Source organism: Argentina silus (genome assembly GCF_951799395.1).
Source record: "Argentina silus genome assembly, chromosome: 21".
In the NCBI taxonomy this organism is placed as follows: Eukaryota; Metazoa; Chordata; class Actinopteri; order Argentiniformes; family Argentinidae; genus Argentina; species Argentina silus.
The window spans coordinates 8,664,073-8,689,072 of NC_139675.1; the positions used below are offsets into that span (position 1 = coordinate 8,664,073).

The following is a 25,000-nucleotide window of genomic DNA, read 5'->3' on the forward strand; positions in this document are numbered from 1 at the left end:
CACACACAAACACAAACACACACACGCACACACACAGCACATAAACAACCATAAAGTTTGACGCGTCACTATAAATTGCTCGCGCTCTTCCCACCTTTGACATGTGTATGTAATCGTTTTAAAGCATACCTCGGCCTTGGCTTAGCACTATAGATTCAACACTGTCAAACTATATTATCCTGCGTCGAGAAATGGCCGTTTAGGCAAGAGACGGTTCGGAAAGGAAACCTGATTCGTTCTAGCTTTTTGAGATGTGTATGTCTAATCCGGCGGTTAACGCGCCGTGAGAATATCTGTCATTTCACATAACGGAGTGTGTGAGGGGACATATCTTCCCCCGGACACAGACATGGTAAACCCGGGGATATTACACGATAAAACCCGGGGGTATTATTCGACATTATTCAGCGATAAAGGGGGAAGAGGGACGGATCCACCATCACAAGCAGCGCCTCCTATGTAGCAATATATTTAATATAAAATAACTATATTATTCTCCTTGATATTTTTGTCATCATTTCATTGTTATTATCATTAATTGTATCATGTAATTATTATTATTATTATTATTATTAATAATAATAATAATAATAATAATAATAATAATAATAATAATAATAATAATATGATTAATATTAATATTATTAATATTATAATAGCTATAGGCCCAGTCCTGTTAGCGTCATGATAATATGACACTGAAGCCATTGTGTGTATTTAACGTTGGGCTGCCCAAGGCCCCTAATATATTTGGTTATCTGCGGGGAAGAAGGCTTCCTAACCCCTACGTGTGTGAGACGCTCAGAAAACACAACTTGTGTTTACAAGCAGCGTTCTCCCTGAAAAAACACTCCACCGAGAGATGACGTGAAAGAGAGAGAGAGAGAGGGAAAAGTGAAAGAGAACAACCCCGTGACCTCACGCGCCGTTGCCCGCCATGTCACGAATGAGTGACCAAGTTCTTCTCTTATCCTCCGGTTCTTCCCCGTGTGTAGTAGGCCAGTAAACCATGCGTTATAAGCGCGAATAACCGCCCTTGCCCCTACACTGTACCAGCGTGTCCCTATGACCCAGAGTAATGTTTGTCGCTCCACAACAGCGGGTCAAGTTCAGCTTTTAGTCATGCTTTGTTACTCCGCTGGCTGGTCGCTCTCTCTGGCCCCCCTCTCCACCTCTCCTACCCCCAGAGGAACAACACCGGCATCACTTGACACAAAGCACACACCACCATGCACCACACAAACACTCTCCACCACAAAACCTTCGTCCATGCATTAGCCTATTGCGTAGTGTTGTGTGTGATGTTCTCCCCCTAATTTAACGAGACAACTTTAAAAGTTGAACCCTCTTGTGGCAATTATTTTACTTACAGATCAAGACAAATATCTTAGCTACATGTCTGTTTCGCTCACAACAAGTCTCTGTTTCACACCAAGTACGTCAGACAAGAGTTTTCGTAAAAGTCTCCATTGCGCGTAAAGCGCTGCTGTGTTCACGGTTGACGGGGATAGGACAGGAGACGCTATAGCGTCCGGTAACGTTTACTTACTGTGCATCGCCGCGAACGGGTCGTGCTTACAGTGAATCTCCATCGGCCTGGCCTCGAGGGGTGGGGGATGGAGGCCCCTACGGTATAAGCGCGTTCAGTCGGCAACCAAGGGCTCCCTTTGCTCTCAACCGAGACTGTGGGTTACAAAACAACGAAACAGCAGGAGAGGACGGGTCCCTCCAAGGTGGGAAATTAAAATTATAATTTTTTTGTTTGAGAAAAGATGGAAAAAAAACTTCCTTTTGAAAAAAATATAAATAAAGCTTGCGTAAGGCTACAAATACACCAACGTGGCTGAAGAAGAGGAGAAGAGTTTGCAATTAATGATCAGAATGGAGGAAGGGAAAGGACTCCAATCAAATGTCAAGCCGGCTCCTTCATGGGGACTTCAGCAGGGTCACTCCCCCTACACCTCGCCGGCTTTGATGCCTCCAGAGCCGGGGGAGAAAATACATTTAATATATGGTCCGAATCCTTTACTGGGTCATCTCTGATTAAGAAACAAATCCGAGTAAATAAGTCCACACAAACGAATTGCAAAGTCTTATTTTAATAGAGAGGGATCTAGACGTCAGGGTCTCCCTCGCTCACTCTCTTCCTCACTATAAAGGAATCCCTCTCTCCTTCTCGGTCCGTTGGCCGTGACCCCTGAACTATGACTGAACCGGCAGAGGCGGAGAACCACGAGCTGCTGTCACTCACACTGTGGTACCGTAAACGCGGGTGCCCTCTGTACGGTCTGTCCCGAGCCCCGTTAGAATCCCCTTGGTGAAAAATTCGTTACAAATCCACGTTCTTGAGTTTCCAGTTCATTCGGTGTATAGAACATTTCTACTGATACAAATAAACAGTCTAGTCCTCAAACGTTCCTCTCGTAACGACACTTGGTAAACTCCATCAATGTTGTGGGTTCCATGACAGCGCGAGGAAAGCGCAAGCAAGACAAAACATCTGAGGGGAGCTCAAACCGAAAAGTTTGCAAAATGAAAACGAGGAAAATGAAAAGTGAAACGGGACAATGTGAAGCTTCCCAGGGTAACTTCTAAGTTGTTATCCCGTCTGTGTGAACGAAAAACGCAGCTCTGGGTCTGTTTTGTCGCTGTTGGTTGCTCTTAACGCACTCACACATATCATCCCCGGAACATGTGTGTTTGTGCAGGCAAGTCGCCGTGTGGGCAGCAGAAAAAAGGTATCCGGTCATATAACCAATATTGCTCTTCACGGAAACGCTCCCACGGTGAGAAACGCAGAGCTTACGGGCTATGGTATAGTGAAAGGCTGCCTGCGCGTCCGGTCAGAGGAGCGCGAGCGACCACAGTTGCGCACGCCGCGTTTCAGGACCTGCTCTCGTGTGGACAGCGCCCGCGCGCCAGCCCCCTGGACCTACCACACGCGCCCGCGCGCGCCTGTCACTCACACCCAAGCCTGCCAATCAGGGCCCAGGCATTGCTCCCACGTCACATTCAACTCCTGATAGGATCAAGAGGGGCCGGCTGATTGGTTGGTCCGAATCCTGCGGGCGAATGACGCGCCGTCCGAATTGTCCATTGACGAATAGGAGGCCCGGATTGCGGCGCAGGGTTTGGACTCAGTCGATGATCGTATGTTTAATTTCAATTACCTTGGTAAAAAACCTACTGCCTTTATACCCGTTTGCACTCAATTTATTCATGTCAATATTAAATTGGCTAATTAATTGAGTATTACTAAAAATGAGGCTTAGTTGCATTTAGGCCTTATAATGAATGTATAAAATAGTCTGGAATTGAAATAGCCTACATAAGCTATTGGCATACACTATCCGTAACTCTTACCATTGCGCTTGAAAGAAATCTAAACAAATAAACAAATCATTGCATGAAGAATATAATTTCATGAGCACAGATCATCATATAAACCAATGACAACATTATTTTAGAACATTGCTGTACAAGGTTCTCGAACAAACCCCCTTCACGTGAGAGAGGGGCTACAAGAGGCAGAGCTGTCAGTGTTATTGGGATCACAATGTTTTGCATTCTTCATTTCAAACATCAACACAACGTTATAAATGTTTAGCTTGGAGGAAGACGAGAGACGGCATATGAAACATGCATCTCCACTCATTACCTAATTGATTGTGAACTCAAACGGTGCGGTTTTAATGAAATGCAATTGGCGAGCATCACATTTCGACGCCAAACGGAGAGCAGGATTCAATACATGCTCGTCCCACCTGAGTTGGGAGGGCACAGCTCAGCCTCACCCCTGAAATATTAACTACACAAATAGCCGTAAGCATAAACCAAATTAAAAAGTGTTATTTTCCTCTTTCCTCCTCTCGACATTAATTTATTCCAGCTTCGTTGCATGTTGTTCCACTCACGGTGTCTCGTGCTCACTCTATAATTCAACACATTTGATGGTTAATATACGCACAATCGAAATAGTCTACCACTAATCGAAAACGTCTGCCACTAATCTAAATAGTCAACCACTGTACTAGACTATAACCCTACTACCACCATACTACTAGTCTACTACGACGACAGCCTACTACGAGGCTACTATAGGGCTCCTGCTGATTATCAACATAGCCTAGCCTTTGACAATGGCTTAATTCCAATGGCCTATACGCATACAAATATCATGATATATATCATATGCGTACAATAACAACCATATCAGAATCAGAATGAATGATTCTATACACAATTATACTTGTGTAACCAGTAGTCATTTTTTGCTTAATGAAAACCCCCTGCCGTAGTGCCCAAAACCATATTTTGAGGTTTTTCTCTGCAGTCCTAATTTTAGCACACGAATCGATCCACTACCCAAACCCAATCCAAAATGAATTATTACTAAAACTAATAGCAAAATATCCCGTTTATTTTGTAAGCCAAAGGCTAGGCCATGAATTCTCAATGCTATCTCAACGAAGTACCATGCATCTTTCAGCACTTTTCCGTGCGCGTTTTGGTTTTTATTCAATCAATCTTTCTTGAAAAATTCCGAACATCGAAGCAGGTATCTGAACAATATTCATTCATCTGGTTCCAAACACGTCCTGCGGCCTACGCAGTTGGAAACATTCGATGCCATTTGACACCACTGGGCCCAGATCTTGACCCCCCCCCGGCCGAACAAACACATGTAGGAAGCGAGGGGTGATATACAACAACTAGTTGTGAAAATAAATAAAATATATATAAATATATTGTATAGTGTGAATAACCCCCCCCCCCCCTCCATGGCTTGGCCTTGCCCAGGTCTTGGGTGTGTATATGTTTGTAGTTCCTTGGAGGAGTTCACTGCGAGGACCACAAGGGGGCGAGCAAACCTGGGCTCCCTCTCTTGTGGTCGATACCCACACACACACACACACACACACACAGACACACACACACACACACACATACATACACACACACACACACACACACACACACACATACACACACACACACACACACACACACACACACAACCATAAAGAGATAAATCAGTCAAATATCGGCCTATATGATTTAATTAATTTGATTGTTTCCCTCCATGAATTCAGAACATTCCAGAATCATTCCAAAGTACATCCTCTCATTATGTCCACATAGCATGTCCAGGATGGGCAGGCGGGCTATATTCAGCACATCTGAATTCCTGATCATTCTCTTTTAACATTGCAGTGAATTGAATTTGTGACGCAAAGGAAATCAGTAACGGCACTTGGCAACCCTTTGACCCCTGCTGCCACACGCGCACACTCTCAACTCTCTTTCATCTCGGCACCTCTGACACTACACTGATCGAAATTACGCCCTTAAACATGCAGGCTAATCCCTCATTTATCTCTCAAATCACTTTATGAAGTATTCATATTGAATAACGAATAAATAACTGAGTGACAACAGGAGAGCAGTTATGTCAGTCAGTCAAATATGATTTGGGCACTGCCTAAAACGTAGGTCTGTATTGGTCCAAATCTGTGGGTTAGAACCCGAGGGTTGAGTATATGAAGTACAGGTCGGCTATTGCAGGGACTGAGATCCAATATGAATATTGTGTTTTTCATGAGAGGCCGGAGTGACCTTAAGGGCACTGACTGGCACTGAAACACAGACATAGAGACAGACGGACACAGTGGCAAAACGGTGGAAAATTCTCCCAAATCATGATTTCATGCAAACGACAATAATGGTGATTTGAGCTTGCCTTCACGATGTTTCACTAAAACGTTTCACCATTTGTTTCACCACAACGTGCAAATGCATCTATTTGACCTCTGAAAAGGTTCCAAAAGGAAGGTTAAACCCCAGCCAGATTTTAAGGGTTTTATTATTGTTATTATTGTTGTTTTTATCGCTGTTTTCATTCTTCAGCCAAGTCTGAATGGTTTGAGAGATATTCCCTAGAAAAACAAAATTGCCGTTCTTATCCTTTTCACCGATTAGCAAATTAAATACATAAGCAATTAAAAAGCCAAACACAGCCAATCATGTATACAAATTGTTGTTGCTTTAGGCTCGGAAATTTGGAGAAAACTTCCATCAGGATACGACGACTTTAATCCGGGGTTCAAACCATTTACATATTTCATTACCTCTCTCAATGTTTTCCCGTGTCTGAATGGTAGGGGGGGTAGGAGTCGAGGGTGGCAAGGGGGGGGAGGTGGCTTTTTTTTAAAAGCACTTTGTGAGAAAGAAGAAACGCGATAATCATTGGAGGCAAATTCGAAGCAATGTTGTTGTTTGAGTCTTACTGCCTTCCATCTCTGCCTGCCTTGCTCCCTTTTTTTGTGCGCATGTGCCTCAAACGAAAAAGCAATGAAAAATTAATAGCGCATGTTAACTCCGCGCGCTCGTTTATTACACGCCCGCTGACTGTAAACATAATGAGAAAGCCCATATCTCTTTTTAAGTTTGCATTCGTTTAAAATTAAATAAAAAGTCATAACTAAAACATAAAGTATTGCTATCGACTGGAAAGTGAACCGCTTGGAGAGTGTAGGGTAGTATAGCCGAAAGTGGTCAAGTTTCAACTTTAAACCTCGTACAGTTTGGCAAGCGAATCGTATTCAGCTGAATATGTTACCAATTAGTCCCACATGAAAGAGGAGGTCTATTTGTCATCATTGCATGCAAGCTCACAGTTGCTTTTGGCTATGACATGGCGCGCGACCTTTCCTTGCAGGCCAAGACATTCTCTCCAAAGCCTTACGTTTCAAATTAGGCCTTCAGACTACCTTAAAGCCAAACCCCTTGTCGAATGGTGAAGACGTGTCAAACTGTGTGTTCGTGCGTGTCTGCGTGCATGCGTGCTTTCGCAAGTCTTATTGAAATCTGAGTTCAGAAAAATCCCTGACCCCTGTCAGTAGACTAAGTATCTACAGTCGGTAAATCACGAGCTCGCCGTCACCCAAAAGTTCCAGAGGCCCACGTGCGCACCTTCACCATCCATGGAGTGCGCGCGCGAGCGCGCCAGTCGGAAACGAACGGGCGCTGGCAGTAAACAATTCTATACATTTTTCACGGGTCAGAGACGGCGACGGGCTGACGCGCACGCGCACACAAGCGCACACCGATTTCCAGGGGGTCCTGTCCATCACGGAGAGAGAGAGAGAGAAGGGGGGGGGGGGGGGGGTCATGGCGAGTATTGACCGACAGTCTTTCCTACAAGTGACCTCGCGTATATAAAACCCAATAATGGACAGAACTTGTATACCCTTGAAGATGAAAATTGACCCGCAGGATGCAGTCACCAAACCCACGGGGCGTGGCTTCTTAAAGGGTCGAAAAGGCAGAGAACCGGACCGTCTAACAAACGTAGACCCGGGCTATATTAAACATAGACCCGGGCTATATTAAACGTAGACCCGGGCTATATTAAACAAGCTATAGGTTTGTCTTCTCTTTTTTTCAAATCGCCTTATGCACCCTACGCACGTATACGTATTTAAAGTGAGAGGAAGTCGTGTGAAGAAGACAAGAGTCCGAGGTATACAGCGGCGACACAGGGGAGGTCGTTCATTTAGCTCCAGTTTAGCCTGTTCAAAAGGTTACCATTCAATGCTCAGACAAATCCTATTGCTTCCCTATTTCAGCGAGCTAATGCTCCCTCCTGAACATCACAACTAGAAAAGAAAAGAGAGGCATCCCCCGACGTCTCATGAAAATACTACAAACACTCCTATTAATTCATCAATGACAAATATTTGACAATAAAACATAATTGCTCACAAAATTATTTCACTGTATAATTAATTCCATAGGTAGGGCCTATGGGCAAATGAAATAAACTAGGTTGTGTTGAATATGGCCTATGGGCCTACAGATAAGGCCTTAACAGTGTCTATGCGAATTTCGAATTGGTAATAGGCAAATCTGTGTTATGGGGATGCAGAACGGAGGCGATGAAACACTGAGATTATAGTAACAACATTAGCTATAGTCGTATATCAAATGACAAGGAGGATTAGTGTGTATAGTTATGGCACAATTTAAGATATCCCACATGTCGTAAAATGATAATAATTTGGATGCCCAACATGTCGTAAATGACAAACGACATTTTATCAATGGCGACGCAGCGGGTTCCGATATGAAATGATGTGATATCCATTGGGTGCCTTAAATGGGTCGATGGCCTGTTCTGTTGCTATTCAAAAACCCCGCTGTTGTTATGGATGACCTGTTGCTTTTTGAACTTTGGATGCAAGACTGGCGACTGTCAAACGGAGGCCTATAGTTTGTCAACAAATCAACAAATTGTAACACATTAGCAACGAACGAAACAAGCCAAAGGGGCTTAAGCATTTGGAGTTTAGGAATGATGATGACATTTCTGTAGATATTCCAATAGCTCAACCGGCTATCATCGTAGTCTATCATTTTTAAACCTAGGTTTACTCTTCGGCACAACATATTTTGGGATTATATATGGAATTACTTATTTTGTTTAGGGCATAAAGATGAATATATTTAATTAAATATTTAATCTGGGTTAGGGTTTGTTTGTTTCGTGTGTGTGTGTGTGTGTGCGTGCGCACCCATGTGTTTAACACACAACACATCCATGCCATGTTCACCATGGAGGATTTGTTTGAGAGTGATAATGAACTGTATTTGGACGTCTTTGAAAAGTACATCAAAACCTATGCAGGCCTATACACCAAACACCACTACAGCCAAACACAACACCCTGAAACACAGACGATGTTCGTCAACATCAGTTACCTCACTCATTCACAAAACCCTACTGCCAGGCGGCCACCTGCCTCCATTAGTGTAGCCTATGACAAAGTGAAAACCTCTGACAAGTGAAACTCTTAGTGCTGAAGACGAGGCCTACAATTGTGAATTAAAGTGCAAACTCTCTCTCTCTCTCTCTCACACACACACACACACACACACACACACACACACACACACACACACACACACACACACACACACACACACAGCTAAGAGATGGAATAATGGCATCAGAGTCGGTGACAGTCAAGCTTATGAACACCCGCAATTCCTCCCAAACAAAGTTGACAAAGTTGAAGTATGTCCTAAACAAACAAAGAACGTGTTCAATGTGTCAAATAATAAATTCATCCCCATGCGTAAAAGTGCAAGCGTTGAAACTCCAAACGAAATTGGGTTTTATGTTGTTGCCAAAGTTAGATTGATTTAGCTCTTTAAACTGGCTGATATAGTCTACTGTACATGCATTGAACAACAGCATCTTGGCCTAAAGGCCTACCGAATGTTCTCAAACGTATCCAAATCCAGAAATAGCGGAGACAATTTTGCGCATGCACACACCCAACGAAATTATTTTAAAGTTTAAAAAAGTTACAAAAGTGACTTATGGAACGTCACGTCAACCTCCAAAGACAAACTAAACCAACTATTGTTGTTTGGGAGATAAACTCTCCTTTGATGAAGGAATAATTCCACACTAGTAAAGCATGGTCAGGGTTAGGAATGATAGTAGAGAACCGGTTGCCCTACCTGCTCTCCCCAGCCTCAGTGTAGGACTCTTAGGCTCTGGGTCCATACTGCTCCCGGAGCCGGAGCTGGGGGAAGCGATGGATGAACAAAAAAAAAAAAAAGGAAAAAGAACAAAAAACTTTTCTCTAGCTCTTCCCCTCTCTCTCTCCCTCACTTGCTCTTTCTTCCCTTTCTCTTTTTTTCTTCCTACAGTACTTTTTGGCGAGTTGTAGGTTGAAATAATTCGACCCTTCCGCTCCCTATTGCGCGACTGCAAGTGTTCAGTGAGCTGCGACTAAACGCTTTAGGTGGAAAAAGGGCTTCGGGGGAAGCGTGAAATGATCACGCCGAGTAAAAGAGCCGCGCTCTCAATGTGCGCTCATGTCCTCTCTTTCCTGCGCGCACGCACGCACGCACGCACGCACGCACGCACGCACGCACACCCACCCACACACACACACACACACACACACACACACTTGCGCGCCCCCACTCTCCCCCTGCAGGGCCGCGTTCCCCACGCTTGCGCATCTGTCGCTGAGTTCCACTTTACCAAACTTCTCTTTCTTTCTCTCTCTCTCTCTCCCCCCCTCCACACACCCATCCTCCTGTCTCTCCCTCCCTCTCCCCCCCTTCTCATCTTTCCCTCTCTCTCTGTTATAGGTCAAAAGACAGTAGGCTGAAAAACTCAAGTGATCATTACTCACTTACAGGCAAACTATTTTATGTGAAGCTGTCAACATGAAATGTGGTGATTCCAGGTTGGTTCTAAGTCTGACTCAGTGTCGTTATTTACGACCGGGTGACTGTATAGACTCTATGAAACAGGGCTTTGCGACAGGAATCGTGGAACATTTGAGTTTCCCTCCTTTCTTCCCTCTTCCTCCTCCACCTGTTACGCACGGCACCTTTGGAGAGTTGGAGAGATCCGAGGCAAGGATGCTGCACTGGCCTCACCGGGTTCATTCATCTGCACGCAGGCATCTATTCGCCAAGCTTTTGCGATGGATTTGACCCTGAATGATCCTGGTCCTTGTTTTATTGTCGTGTGAGAGACAAGAGCCATGCTCACTATCAAAATCTCAACATTATTTTGCCATTTTTAACACGGGGTAGGCAGCCTATGTGGGCTCTTGCAGAATCAAAGGCAGACGTGTTCTTCTTCCTCTCTCTCTCTCTCTCTCTCTCTCTCTCTCTCTCTCTCTCCTCTCCTCTCTCTCTCCCCCTCTCCCTCTCGCACTCTCTATCTATCTCTCCCTCGTTCCTCATCTCTTTATCTGTCTCTCTCTCTCTTTCCTCTCTCTTGCATCACTTATGTCACTCTTGTATGTGCGTGCCCTCTGAGCACCACGGCCGCCTCTAAATGGCGTCAAAAGGGGGACGCCGCCCGTCGCCGACCGTGAATGAAAAAACGGAAAATAACATCAGACTACGGGTCCCAGAGTTCACGCGCGACACCAAGACAATTGAGTGCGGAACAAAGCGCGAGACAGGGACCCATTTTCCTCGCCTTGTTGTCTCGCGCTGCTCCCTTACGACCCTGACCTTCGCTCGCGACCACGGGTCGGGAAAACAAAACACAACATAACATAAATAGCCTGCTAATGTTTTCTCAGTTTTATTCATAAACGGGTGAAGGGGCATTGACTACCGGAGCAAAGTCCTGACGTTGGTTGTTGTTGTTAATATTCCGAATAGGCCACTTTGTTTATCAAGTCTGAATAAGCACTGTAAGTAAAACATAATTAAATAATAAACAAATATCAATATTCACACGTATATGTGTTAGGCCAGCCCAATTAGCTATATGCATATAGGTAATCTCACCTTGCATAGATTTCTTAAAGCGTTATTGACACTTTTTGAGACCATTTCAAGCGGAGCTCCTGCACCAAATTAAAAGGCAGTTCCTCATCCTGATACAGTACAGAGACAAAATATTCACGAGCAATCATTTTAACGGGAATTTTAGGGTAAGAAAGTAAGTTTTAGTTTCTGTTACAAGGGCCTTCTTTTTATGTAATACGTTTTGTTATGATATGCACTTTTGAAGGACAGTAAACTCTGTTTAAATTCTGTATTTTAGAAGAAAATATAGCAAAGTTCATAATACGCCCAAATTAAAATCACCAATATGGGCATATGAAATCGTTTTATTTTACAACGAGAAATACAATTATTTGTTTCAAGTGACAATTCAACTACAGTAAATCGGGGATATTACATTTGAATCGTTTTTGAGAGGCAAGCACGATATACAACGGCAAACATAAGCCTACATGTTAATACAGAGGCCTATATACAGTATAAGATCTCGTGTATTCATGTTGTTATCATATTGTATTACAATTTTTTTTTATTGTTGTATTAAAAACTATTATTATTATTACTATTAATAATGTGATTATTATTATGAACATTATTGTTATCTATTTCCATGATCATTAGCTTTAATCCTGCATTCACATTTCGACAAAGAAATAACAAGCTATTGTTGAATCAATGTTCGAAAGTTAAACTACGTCTTCAATAATTAATAAATGTTAATAAAGGTTCCATTTTAAAAAGACATAATATGAATACAATAATTTAGTTTGCATCCATTTTTTCTCAGCATCACTGTGGAGGACGGTGGACATAGAGCATAGAGAAAAAATTGATTTTGTTCTTAGTGTAATCTGTTATTACCATGTTCTACATAGGGATGGTGAGAATACCCACACTATATATTAATATTCTATTTAAGCTACCGCAGGCCTATACTTTTGTCCAATTGTAGAGGCCTACAGTGCAAATAAGGAAGTTATTCATTACTTCAATATCTGTTTGGATCGGTCTTCCTAAGCGGTCTTTGTAAATTCGCCATAGTTTGGGTGGCATTAATTATTATTTGTTTGTTTTCTTTCTATTTATCTACTAATTAATTTAATTAATACGAGGCGGAGTTGGGGTGAGTTGGGATGTTGGTTCCGTGACCCCCGCTCTGACCGAGCGGAACCGGAAAAAATCGCATTAGACCGCGAGACACAAGAAATAAAGGGACGATTAGAACAAAAAGTAAACAAATAAATAGAGAAGATGCACTTTGTCTCTGAGGCTATTGGCTTTCAGCCAACCGTTGATCTTGAATGTAAAGCTTGAATGTTAGGATGGGTTTAGGACGAACAGGTGTCCAGACATCAGATACATGTTATATTGAAGAGTGCGTGTCAGGAAGGCTTTAGAAAGCTTGACTTGTCTGCCTTTTCACAGAAACACTGCTTACAATCATTTAATTAAAATACTAATACAAGGCAATCATTTTAGTAACCAACAATATGATAGAGAATTAATGTGACGTCTCCAGCAGAGCATAACCAGTAGAAACACAAGTATAGGCTATAACTTCAACATATACTGTAGAACTGAAAAACCTTTGTGGCAACCTTTACAAGGTAAAAGGCCTTTGACATAATCGGAAGTCCGTTTCTGTCTTTGATGCATTGGCAATAACCTACATGAAACATCTGGAAGTGTTTTATTTGGAAAGATTGGGATTGTGCGTGGTTCCTCTTTATTTAGCATTTGGGAAGTGTATTGTATATGTCCGTTGTGTATAACAAGATTGAGGTCCAAGCGTCTGCTCGCAGGGAATGTGACAATAAAGAACTTTGAACTTTGAATTTATTATTAGTTAAAAAGGGGGGCAGAGAGTGAGCAATGCAAAGCACACCATCATACCATCACGACATATCTCCTCCGTCCCTCCCCTGTCTAAAACCAGTTTAGAGTAGACCTAGTACCACTGTGTATCCTGATCGCACAGAGATTTTGATGGTTTCCATTTCATGATGATTTTTATCAAACAAATTTGGAAAATCTTTCCTATTCTCACTGTATGCATATGCTTGTTCTCATGTTGGGTTCTCCACCCCCCCCCCCCTGCCTAATTTGAGTATTAATCTAATTATTGATTACTTTATCTCCTTGTCATGTGTAGTATGTTATTCTGAACAATGATCTGAGCATATCCACACACAACTTCAAGGTGTAACCTATCAAATGGCATCCTGCTTTTGCATCTGGTCATCATATTTCTGATGTTATAAGCAGTTTAGTTTGGGTCTGGTTTCTAGGCCAAAGATTAGTCAAATAGGGCATTCAGCATCAGAGAATAACTAAGCCTTACTCTACATCCCTGTTTTCGCTGGTATTGACCAAGTGTTTACGAAGTAACTCTTGTAGTAACTATGAGGTAACAAGTACTGGTACTTACATCAAGACATTCAGCCACAGTGGTCACTATCTGGTGCTAAATGTCACATAGTGGTGCTGGAGTCAGCTAGATCTAGGGCTGTCCGGGACTATCATGTGCTAGTTTGCCCTGTTCCCGATTGCTCACATTTACTGCTGTTTTAGCATAGGCTTAGGCATTAGTGTTAGAGCATGGTGCTAGCAATGCTAAGGTTGTGGGTTCGATACCCGCTCGGACCATATATACAAAGAATGTATACATTCACTGTACTGTAAATTGCTTTGGATGAAAAACATCTACTAAATATTGTATATTAATATTAAAATCATTGTGGTGCAACACTGTCTCTTGATGAATAACGTACATCAGCGATTTACTAATGGAGGCTACACCTCTGTCAAATAAACAATAGGATAAATAAACCCCATTACCAGGCAAGCTGTGGGGACGATATAGAATGTGACACCTTACTTTGCGTTGGAGGCAGGGAGACAAGGTCCTCGGTTTGAAGCAGCAGTGCCATAGTGGCCATCACTGTGAGCAGAAGGGGGCTTGAGGAGAGAGAGAGAGAGAGACAGAAAGAAAGAGAGAGAGTGTGTGTGTGTGTGTGTGTGTGTGTGTGCTTGGGGAGTCTTGGGGACGTGGGGGCAGATTGAGAAGTGGGACATGTTATTTGTCCATGAAACACTATGTGACACAACATGACATTAGGCCATTTGTATGTAAAGGTAAACATTTCGCCGTGACAATTCGACAAGAGCGGGACAAGGCTCCCGTCAATGTGGTTCTATACTCGCAGGGGAGAGAGAGGTGTCCTGGCATTGTGCTGTGGTGACTGGGGACTGGGAGTGTGTGTGTGTGTGTGTGTGCGTGTGTGTTTACATGTGTGTGTGTGTGTGTGTGTGTGTGTGCGTGCGTGTGTGTGTGTGTGTGTGTGTGTGTGTGTGTGTGCGTGTGGGTGTGTGTGTGTAGCTGCTGTGGCCCTTTTCTCCCGTCACAAATGTAATCCCCATAGACGCTAGCCTGGGTTTAAAAGGTGGGAAATGGTTGTTTCTCTTGTTCTTGAACCAAGCTGCTCTTTTTCGGGGGGTTTTTCAGGGACGGACAGCGAACCCCAGCAAAGGACTGCCACTGCTGCCCTGAAACACAATACCAGCGACTAGGGTTGTTGGGGTCAAATCCATTTCACTTCAGTCAAGAGATGAATACAACTTTCAGAGAAAGTCAAGTAACCGGCACTTTTGAATTCTTGGGAGTTGGGATTTCGGTTCCACTTGAATTGACCCCAACGATGCCAGACACACACACACACACACACACACACACACACAAACACACAAACACACACACGCCGGACCCCTCTGAAGAGAAAGCAGCAGTAACTTGGATAAAACCCCAACGCCCATTGTACTGGATGAGGGGCTTTCCACAGTACAAGGCCGACCGAACCATATTTTGCTCTGCTGGTCTGGGTATGTTCTTTTCACATTGTCCTGTCCAGCACTGTTACAGCAGCTATGGTGGATGTGTAACGAAACCATGACAACCACCATGCAGCCCAGTACAGCTCAGCTCGGCTCTGCTTGATTCGCCTCTGTGCGTGTGAATAAGGCTTATGACACGGCTCGATATAATGTTTTTATTACTTTTATGATGAATAATTCTGATGACTTCAGTGGGAGGCTGGTGGAGGTTGACATGGGAATTTCTGACCTCTTTCACCGATGATGTTCTGCCGACGATGTTCTGCTCAGCACAATAGCGGGAATATACTCCAGCAACATAAACATATTTATGGGACATTTCTCATCCATCCATCTCATATCTATATTCCTGTAACATCTCTCATCACTTCATCCAACATACAGGAAAGTGCCAGAGTCAGAGGCTTCCGTTTCATTGTCTTTAGAATATGCTCTTGAACATAATGCATTGTTGAGAGTGATTTTATGCTGTAGCTAAATGTACCATGGCTGACACCACAAACACAATTCCCTCCGGAAAAATACCCCTCTAATAATAATACTTCTAAATCTTAATTCATACATTTATTGCAGTTGTTTCAGGATACGGGGAGGACAGTAGAGGATTGTAACTGCCCCTCGCCCTACCATTGTAGGTCATGCTCCACAACAGCCATTTTGGTTCCAAAGCGCTGGGCCCAGTTTCAATTCTGAATGCATCCCTCCTCCCTTCCTCCTTGAAGTAAATCGCTGATCTGCTACGTTTTGATGGATGCATGTTATGGCCTTTTACTGCAGATTCTTACTCCGCATGGTTAGAGCTCCGATTTTTCTTGACAGGAAATACAGGGTCCTATTCACTATTTTATTGGACCCTAGTCCAGCACCATAATAACAGTTTATGTCCTTTTTTTCAGGCTGAAATAACTTGAATGTGCTTATTCTATCTGGCTTTCATTCTCACTCAGGAGACTTAGCTATAGCTTTAAAAGTTACATAGACTAATTTAATTTATAACAGAAATGTGTGGCATAAACTTCCATCCAAAAGGTTAAAGGTCAATGACATATGGGACAGTAGTAGGCCTACTTGGGAATACAGAACAAGGAAAACATTTGTGTTCAATGTAAACTCCTGAGATCAAGGTTAAACACAAAACACAATGTGTCTAAATCATAGTCGAACTTGAGTCATAGCTGGCCATTATTTTTCAAATCCTGACCCAAACTGACTCTTACAAGACTGCTTAGGGATGTTTGGACTTGAGATGAGAGTATTTATTGCGCACAAATGACTATGATTGGGTTTTCCATTGCCCATAGATCAGAAGTACCTTTGTTGAAAATGCTCTTTCGAGATATGCACTCAAGTGGCCCACAGAATGTTATGAAAAGAGAGCGGGACCCGGTCACATGTAAGCGCCATTAAATGAGGACAATGATATGCTTCTTTTGACTCCCTTCTCTCCAATGATGATCCTCGTCAGGCAGAACCGACAGTTTGGAATGTCTGATTGGAAATAAGGAAGCCTAAAGCCCTCTCCTCGCGACTCCATCTTCAACACGCCACTGGTTTGAGTTCGCGCAGATGAACCGGCGAGCCGAGCTGCTTTCACCTCTATCTCTTTAAAATAATAACGGTAAATAAGGGTAAATAGATGGGACCGAAATCAGGCAGCCGGATCGCAATTTCAGTGAGGCAGCGAGGCATTCCCGACCTGCATCCAATTTAGATAGGGAGAGAGAAGGAGAGAGCGAGGGGGCGGGGGCGTTCTGCCAAAAAACAAAACAGGTGCATGCGGGATGTGGGATGCGGGATGCGAGGGTTTGGGGGAGCGGTGATGGTAAGGTAACCTTTGTAGGAAAACAATCCGACTCTGTGATGGCCTTTCCCGGCCTGACACGCATGGCAACACCCCCTCGAATCAGATGGCATTCAAACTCTGATTCTCCATCATCAGGCTCAGAGTTCGGCAGTTCTCTCGCTATTGTTGTTATGTTGATAGGCGCACACGTCTAAATGAGTAAGATGGGGATCGGTGTTGGAAGCAGATGCTAGTTATCTTATTGCTTATTTCTATATAATATCTTATGAACATACGCTGATGGTCATGATGGTGACAGCCTAGGATATGTTGCATACTTGCAACAGTGACAACATTCTGTATAGGCAGGCATTTACTCGTTTAGTTTTCTTGTGACATTTGGTATGGAATGCCTTGTCCCCATGGGGACGAGAGGAGATCACTGGAATGTTTTCATCAGACTTTGGACAATGGTTTATACAAAAGAAAAGAGTAGGAAAAGGGAAAGTAGCCGAGGCACATAAACACTGCGAACAATTTTTCACATGGGTGCGAATTACCAGACACAGATTAAGCCTAGCTCTGGACTAAATCACTTCCAATAGAAAATGTCCATTGAAGAAGATTTTTAGTCTCGAATTAGGCTAAATCTATGTCCGGAAATCAGACCGCTGGGGTAACAACAATTCTGAATGTGTATGCTATTTCTGATTAATTTAATAACAATACAATGTTTCCTGGTATTAGGCTACATATTTGACAAACTTTTACAACCAAAATATTGCTGTTATTGTTGCCTATAGTGCCATAAATGATGGCCTATTGCTTAGGCTATATAGCCTACAGCATAGGCTCTGGATTCTAATAGAAAGACAGAAAGAAAGAAAGAAAGAAAGAAAGAAAGAAAGAAAGAAAGAAAACGAAAGAAATAATCCGATGTTGTGGTATGTAATGCATAAAGGCCAGATATAATCAATAGGCACGTGTCAACGTTTCTTGAGCGCTTTCCTGTGCCGCAAGGGGCCACGCACACTCCAACCCCAGGGAAAGTATTACCACGGTTACAGTCGGCCAACTCATTTCCCCGTTCACTACCCCGGAAGTTGCCAGTATGTGAGCAAGCGACTGAATTGAACTCTTGTCAATCCCGAAAGTTGTTATAAATAGGTGAGTTTTCTCTTTTAACACAAGTTAGGAGACGTGACTACTTTACTGTGGAGCACGAGAGAGAACCTACTACTTAGTGTTTGCAGTGCCTGCCCCTCGTTACGTACGAGCATGCTTTGTTTACAAACCACCGGCTGCTATGCTTACAAACACGTGGACACGGAAGGGCACGCATGAAGCAAAGCTACTATTAGCTAGATAGCCTGTAAGACGAATACTTTCAATAGCAAATATGCTGATATGGCAGGTGATAAGAACGATCGACTCATCGCGAATGCGTCTTACTTTGTCCAGTGATGTCACGATAATTGTTAGGAGACCAACAGTGGGGTAGATATGACAAGCTAGCTTCCAGTTGTTGGCTAGCTAGCTGGCTAGCTGTGTTGTCCTGTCACTCACTCATATTATCTGAACATTATTAAAACAAATATCATTCTCTCTCTCTCTCTCTCTCTCTCTCTCTCTCTGTGTGTGTGTGTGTGTGTGTGTGCGTGTGCGTGTCATTCTTTCTTTCTTTCTTTCTTTCTGCTATTAAGACTTTTGGGCCACTGTCACAATCTAAGCCCCCTAAGAGTGGTACACCTGAGCTTGGTCCCCCTCCTCTCTCTCCAGGCGTGCCAGGTCACAAGGTGTGTGTGTGTGTGTGTGTGTGTGTGTGTGTGTGTGTGTGTTATTTACCCCCTCAAATCCCCCACAGTCTCAAGAGGTAATGAAGCAGGAATGACCACACACTGCTGGTTGACCCCCCCCCCCTCCTAAAGGGGACCATGCATCATTTTGTATTTCGTCCCCTAACCCCATCACTGCCATGTACTAGGTCTCCCTAGGAGGACAGGGACACTCACACACACACTCCATCTCTCTCTCTCTCTCTGTCACACACACTCTCCTCTGTCCTTATTCCCTGGACGGGGGCTTGTGACTGCCTAGCGTGGCGTTTCCACGGCGAGGCCGGCCTGGGAGCCAATCATCTCCAGCCATCACGGCACAGACACGCAGGACTGGCCAGGGCAATGGGCCACAGGGTCCCCTCTGAGTGTGTGTGTGCGGGTGCGCATGTGCAAGTTTGAGTGTGTGCGCTTCCCAAGCAGTTTGAACTGACAAGTGCTGTCGGCCTGCTGCTTGTTCAACATGGAGTGATGATGATGATGATGATGATGCTGCTTATATTTATTATCCTCTCTCTCTCTTGTGTGTGTGTGTATGATGATGATGATGATGATGAAGTAGAACATTCTCTCTCTCTCCCCCCCAGGCGGTGTGTGTGTGTATGTGTGTGTGTGTGTGTGTGTGTTGGGGTCTAGGTGGTGATGTACTGTGGCTACCAGGACAGGGAGGAGCTGGAGGATGAGCTCTACCGGGAGGAGGAGGAGGAGGAGGAGAAGTCAGAGGGGTCAGAGGTCAACAGTGAACTAGAGTTCCAGCTCTACAGCCAACTCCACTACTCCTCCAACACCCGAGAGGAGGAGGAGGAGGAGGAGGAGGAGAAGGAGGAGGTGAGAGGAGAGAAGAAAGAACGGAGGGACGGCAAACGGCAACCTCCGCCGCAGTCACAGAAGAGTTGCGAAAGGCGTCTTCTACGGCAACAGCTGAAGGGACACACAGAGCAGGGCCAGAGAAAAGAGAACCAGAAGAGCGTCAAACAGCAGAAGGTCAAAGGTGACCCCAAAGGCCGGAGGTCGTTCCTGGAGGTGATCGTCATCGACTCTGGTCCTGACATCATCACCCTGTCAGAGGGGGACGAGAGCGATGGGGTGTGTAACCTGAAAGGTCACAGGTCAAAGTCACACCCCCGACAGACCTCCACTCCAGCACAGCAGGTATGCGTGTGTGTGTGTGTGTGTGTGTGTGTGTGTGCGTGTGCGTGTGTGGGTGAGAGATTCTAACATCAACCCCTACCCCCTTGCAGAGGGCACGGACCCCCGCTGCCCAGCCTCCTAAGAGGCCCCGCAGCCCCAGCCTGGACTCTGTGGTGCTGCTGGACTCAGGGGGGTCTGGACCGGTGTCACAGTCAGACTCAGAGGCCTCTGGGTCAGAGTCGGAGTCGGACCGCCTGGAGAACTGGATGATCCTGGGGAGTGACAAGCAGGATGGAGACCACAGCATCACACTCAACCTGGAGGGAGGGGCGGAGCGCCATGCAGGTGTGGTTATGGCGTGGGGATGTGTTTGGTGGTGGGCGGGGGGGGGGGGGGATTTGTGTGTGTGTGTGTGTGTGTGTGTGTGTGTGTGTGTGTTTTAGTCAGGAAGGGTAAAAGCTGGGGATATTGTGTGGTCCAATGCATTCAGAGCAGTGAACCTATCTGCACTACATTGATAAGAAATGGGCACAGAGACGTGGTACATTGTGAACAGGCAGAGAAAGAGAAAGAGTGTATGTGTGTGTGTGTGTGTGTGTGTGTGTGTGTGTGTCTGTGTGTGTTTACGTGTTTACATGTTCGTAAGCCGTTAGCATTCCCTGCACTCTCTGCTCGCTCAATCACTGGTTCCTCTGATGCATCTTTAAGCGTGTGTGTGTGTGTGTGGAAAGGACTGGATTCTAATCAGCATGCATGCATACGCACACACACACACACACACACACACACACACACACACACACAGACCCTCCTAACGCTAATGCCAAAAACAAACAAGGGAGAACAACATAGAGAGAGAGGCAGGGAGGGAGGAGAGTAATCAGAAAAATGAATAAAAATGGTCTCTGCAAATCTCCCAGATCTCCACATTAGCTTAACCTGCAATCTCAGCAACCCCTCTCTCTCTCTCTCCCCCCCCTCTCTCTTGTTCTCTCCCCCCTCTCTTTTTGCTCCCTACTTTTCTCCCTTTCTCCCGCTCTAGCCCTCTCTCTCTCCCTCTCTCTCTCTCTCTCTGTCTCTCTCTCTTTCTCATTCTTTTTTCCTTATTTTCTCTCTCTTTTGTGTCCTGGTTCTCTCTGTGTTTCTTTCTCATTTGAATTTCCCTGGGCTGATGTTTCTGCAAGAGTGCTCCTCCTCTCTCTCTCTCTCTCTCTCTCACACACACACACACACACACACACACACACACACACACACACACTCACACATGCAGGCCAGGGGAAAGGGTAGCAAGTATGAGGTTTGGCCTGGTTGTTGAGGTGGGGGGGGTTGAAGTAGGAGGGGTGAGTGATTTTGGGGTTGAGTGAGTATAGTGGGCTTCTCTCTCTCTCCCTCCCTCCCTCCCTCTCTCGTCTGGCCTCTTCCTGTGATCTCTGGAGCCTGACCCCATGTCTGCATGCGGGGGGTCACGGAAGGGGGGGTGAAGTGGTGCTGGTGGTGGTGTGTGTGTGGGGGGGGGGGGGTAAAGAAAGGCAGGGAGATTTTAGAAGGGCTCCACAGGGTGTTTCTCAATCGTCGTCGTTGCTTCATCTCCTCTCCTCTCCTCTCCTCTCCTCTCCTCTCCTCTCCTCTCCTCTCCTCTCTAAATGTGGCAGCAACTCGGGAGCCAGTGAATTGAGGTGACCACAGTGGTTTGTGCTGTTCACTTTCCTGTGGTGCTGTGTGAGTGTGATTATCACAGTAGGTTTGTGTAAGGTTCCTTATTGATTTCGATTGTGTGTGTGTGTGTGTGTGTGTGTGTGTGTCGTCACTAACAGGTTTACACAGCGGTGACTAATGGTATTTGTACGCCTTAACCCATCTCAGCATCACCATCAAATCACATTCACTACACTCTCTCTCTATCTGTCTCTTACTGTAGTATGTACACACACACACACACACACACACACACACACACACGCTCATGGCGGCGCTGTCAGTCAGCAGTCTGAAGGGGCAGTTTGGTTGGTGGGCGGGTCGGAACAAGGACAGGAGAGAGGGAGGAAAAGGAAAGAAAGAAAGAAAGGAAGAAGGAAAGGGCCAAATCTCTCCTGCATCCTCGCGTAGGGCAAACCACACACAGCCAAAATGTCCATTTGAGTTTGTGTGTGTGTGTATGTGTCTGCGTCTGCGAGACACTTGCAGCAGCACCCAGATGGAACAGGGGAGAAAAATAAGGGCTTCCCAAAAAACAGTTCGGTGCCTCTCTCACTCCAGGAGTGTGTGTGTGTGTGTGTGTGTGTGTGTGAGGTAGGCGGGGAAGGCTCAGGCTAAACTTGAATTATAATGGTTAAACCTCGCTCAGTGGTCCCAGTTTTTTCCCTCTGTTTCCCTCTTTTCTCTCTCTCTCTGTTTTTTTGTCCTCTCTGTCTTGGTCAGCGCACACCAAACTTTGTTTGAGGCTTAGCTGAGAAAGTCTGCTTGGGCAGGCTGTCGGGGTGGGCGATTGGAGCTGATTGTGTGGTGTGTGCGTGTGTGTGTGTGTGTGCGTGCGTGCGTGTGTGTGTGTCTGTGTCTCTGTGTGACATTTGGGAGAAGGTTTCCACTCACACAGAAGGAAGGTAAGACCTCTTCCTCTTCTCTCCTTTCCTCTCCTGGTTCTCTGGAGGTAGTAGGGGGTAGATACCCTGACTGAGGCCAGAGGGAGTGGGTGAGGCCTGGGCTTCTCTCCTCTCCTGTCCTGTCTCCTCCAACCTGACACCTCTCCACCTCCTACCCTCTCTCCCTTCCTCCCCCTCTCTCTCTCTTTTTTCACTCCTCTCCTCCTGCTTCAACACTAACACCTCAAGAGAAAGAATCTGGACGCCATTTTTAAGACAACCCCTTGGTAGTGTGTTGTGTTGGTAGTGTGTTGTGATGGTAGTGTGTTGTGATGGTAGTGTGTTGTAGTGTGTTGTGATGGTAGTGTGTTGTGGTGGTAGTGTGTTGTAGTGTGTTGTAGTGTGTTGTGGTGGTAGTGTGTTGTAGTGTGGTGTGACGGTAGTGTGTTGTGATAGCATGGTAGTGTGTTGTGGTGTGTGTGTGTGGTGTGTGTGTGTGGTGTGTGTGTGCGCGCACATGCTGTTTGAATAAAGCAAAAGGCAGTTTTTCTACAAACATTACTATGTCACAAAAAATTGCCATGGCAACCGTACTCACGTGTGTTTGGTACATACATGCATGGAAGATGTGAAAGTCACTTTTACTATCATTCACTTTTTTTATTGTATGTATTATTTGTTCTTATTTGTTTTTTTTTAACCAGATTTAAGGTTGTTAGTTGAATATTCATTGATCATGTAGTTATTATTATGTCATAAAAGGGATTTTCCATCTTGTCAGTCAGTTCTTTGACCAGGCCTGTGGTTTACTGTAAGATTGCAGATGGATTTTACCATGACATTTCACATACAACGTTGAAGTGTTGTGTGTGTGTGTGTGTGTGTGTGTGTGTGTGTGTGTGTGTGTGTGTGTGTGTGTGTGTGTGTGTGTGTGTGTGTGTGTGTGTGTGTGTGCGCACTTGGCATTGGGATGGTGTGATGAGATTACGATGGTATGGTGGGGGGCGTTTGCTGCACAAGGTGGGTTTGTGGTTGAGGGGTTGTGTGTGTGTGTGTGTGTGTGTGTGTGTGTGTGTGGGCGGTGCAGGAGGGGGGTAAGGATAGGATCAGCTCTTATCTAGGTTGCCCAGTGCCACACGAGGTGTAACGCCACACCCATGCTACCACACAGCGTGTTTGAACAGGCACCACAACACACACACACATACACACACACATACATATACATATACACACACACACACATGCACCATGTCATCGATGTGTAATAGTGTTAACAGTAAAGTATTTTATTTCAATCTGGTTTTAATAGATTTTAGTCTTTGTTCTATTTCAGAATGTCTTAAATGTAAAATCAAAGAATTGTGTGGAATATCAATAGAATATGTTAAACAGTTATATTTTTTTGAAATAAATAAGTATATGTGAATATTTACAGTTCAACAGGGACTTTCGATCTTTTATATTTTAAAATGAGCTTGAAATACACAGGATCAATATCTGTTATTATCTTTTATGGTCCTATTTTTCTCATTCAGAACTGCCTTTATAATTCCTTGATCTAAATCCAAATGTCTACCCGGCAACCCAACCCCAAACTAAGCACTGTATGAAGCGACATACAATATATTTTAACGGTATTTATGTGAACATTGCAGTCAAAAGAATTCCCGACTAATCCTAGAGTATGCAGGTCTCACAGTTCCTGCTGCTGTTGAACAGACAGGGATTTAGGTTTTTACCCTTTAAGCATCGCTCCCTATGCTTTGATGAAAACACACAGCTATGAACACCCCAGGGCCGCTCTGGCTGCTGGTGAGCTTTGCTGTGTTCGTGCAGTATTGATGGCTGTAGTGAGTGTTGTTAGGGTAAAACAAAATGTCCCTTCCCACCCCCCCCCCTCTCTCTCTCTCTCTCTCCATATTTCTCTATCTCTCTCTCTCCATATTTCTCTATCTCTCTCTCTCCATATTTCTCTATCTCTCCATATTTCTCTCTCTCTCTCCATATTTCTCTCTCTCTCCCTCTCTCTCTCTCTCCCTCTCTCTCTCCATATTTCTCTCTCTCTATATATTTCTCTCTCTCTCTCAGAGGCCAGTTTGTACTGTACATCATACACAAGGCAGTTTCCTGTCATTTAACCCTTGACCCCTAACCCCTGCCTGACCCTGACCCTGGTGCCCAAGGCCACCTGTACACCCTTGGACAGAGAGAGAGAAGAAGAATAGAGACAGAGAGACAGGGAGAGAGAGAGAACTATGGCTGAAAATTGTGGAGAGGAATACAGGGAGAGAACAGGAGTCAGTGCAGAGATGAACGGACGGATAGAAAGAAAGAGAGAGAGCGAGGGAGGGAGGGAGGGAGAGATGGGGGGGCGATGCGTAACCTAAAATCGAAGAGACAGACCCTTAAAAGGATCGGCTACGCTTTGCGTGTTCGTCGGG

The 25,000-nt window shown here is 44.7% G+C and overlaps 2 protein-coding genes across 4 annotated transcripts in view; one reads left to right on the forward strand and one right to left on the reverse strand.

The window, feature by feature from the left end:
- Positions 1–9,588, reverse strand: part of pax5 (paired box 5) — a gene marked incomplete at both ends in the record, with an annotated part of 42,747 nt that extends 33,159 nt beyond the window's left edge. Inside the window, one exon of one of the 2 annotated variants that reach the window (XM_083693298.1) lies at positions 9,529–9,588. In XM_083693298.1, coding sequence (XP_083549424.1) covers positions 9,529–9,574 — 46 coding nt within the window. Of the gene's footprint in view, positions 1–1,549; positions 1,593–9,528 lie in introns of those variants that run through there. The other variant, XM_083693299.1, reaches the window with a different exon arrangement.
- Positions 9,589–18,105: 8,517 nt separating this feature from the next.
- zcchc7 (zinc finger, CCHC domain containing 7) overlaps positions 18,106–25,000 on the forward strand; it is a 43,361-nt gene continuing 36,466 nt past the window's right edge. The window contains exons 1-3 of one of the 2 annotated variants that reach the window (XM_083693281.1): positions 18,106–18,175; positions 19,431–19,995; positions 20,085–20,319. In XM_083693281.1, the coding sequence (XP_083549407.1) occupies positions 19,486–19,995; positions 20,085–20,319 (745 nt within the window). In that variant the 5' untranslated portion in view covers positions 18,106–18,175; positions 19,431–19,485. Of the gene's footprint in view, positions 18,176–18,741; positions 18,805–19,430; positions 19,996–20,084; positions 20,320–25,000 lie in introns of those variants that run through there. The other variant, XM_083693282.1, reaches the window with a different exon arrangement.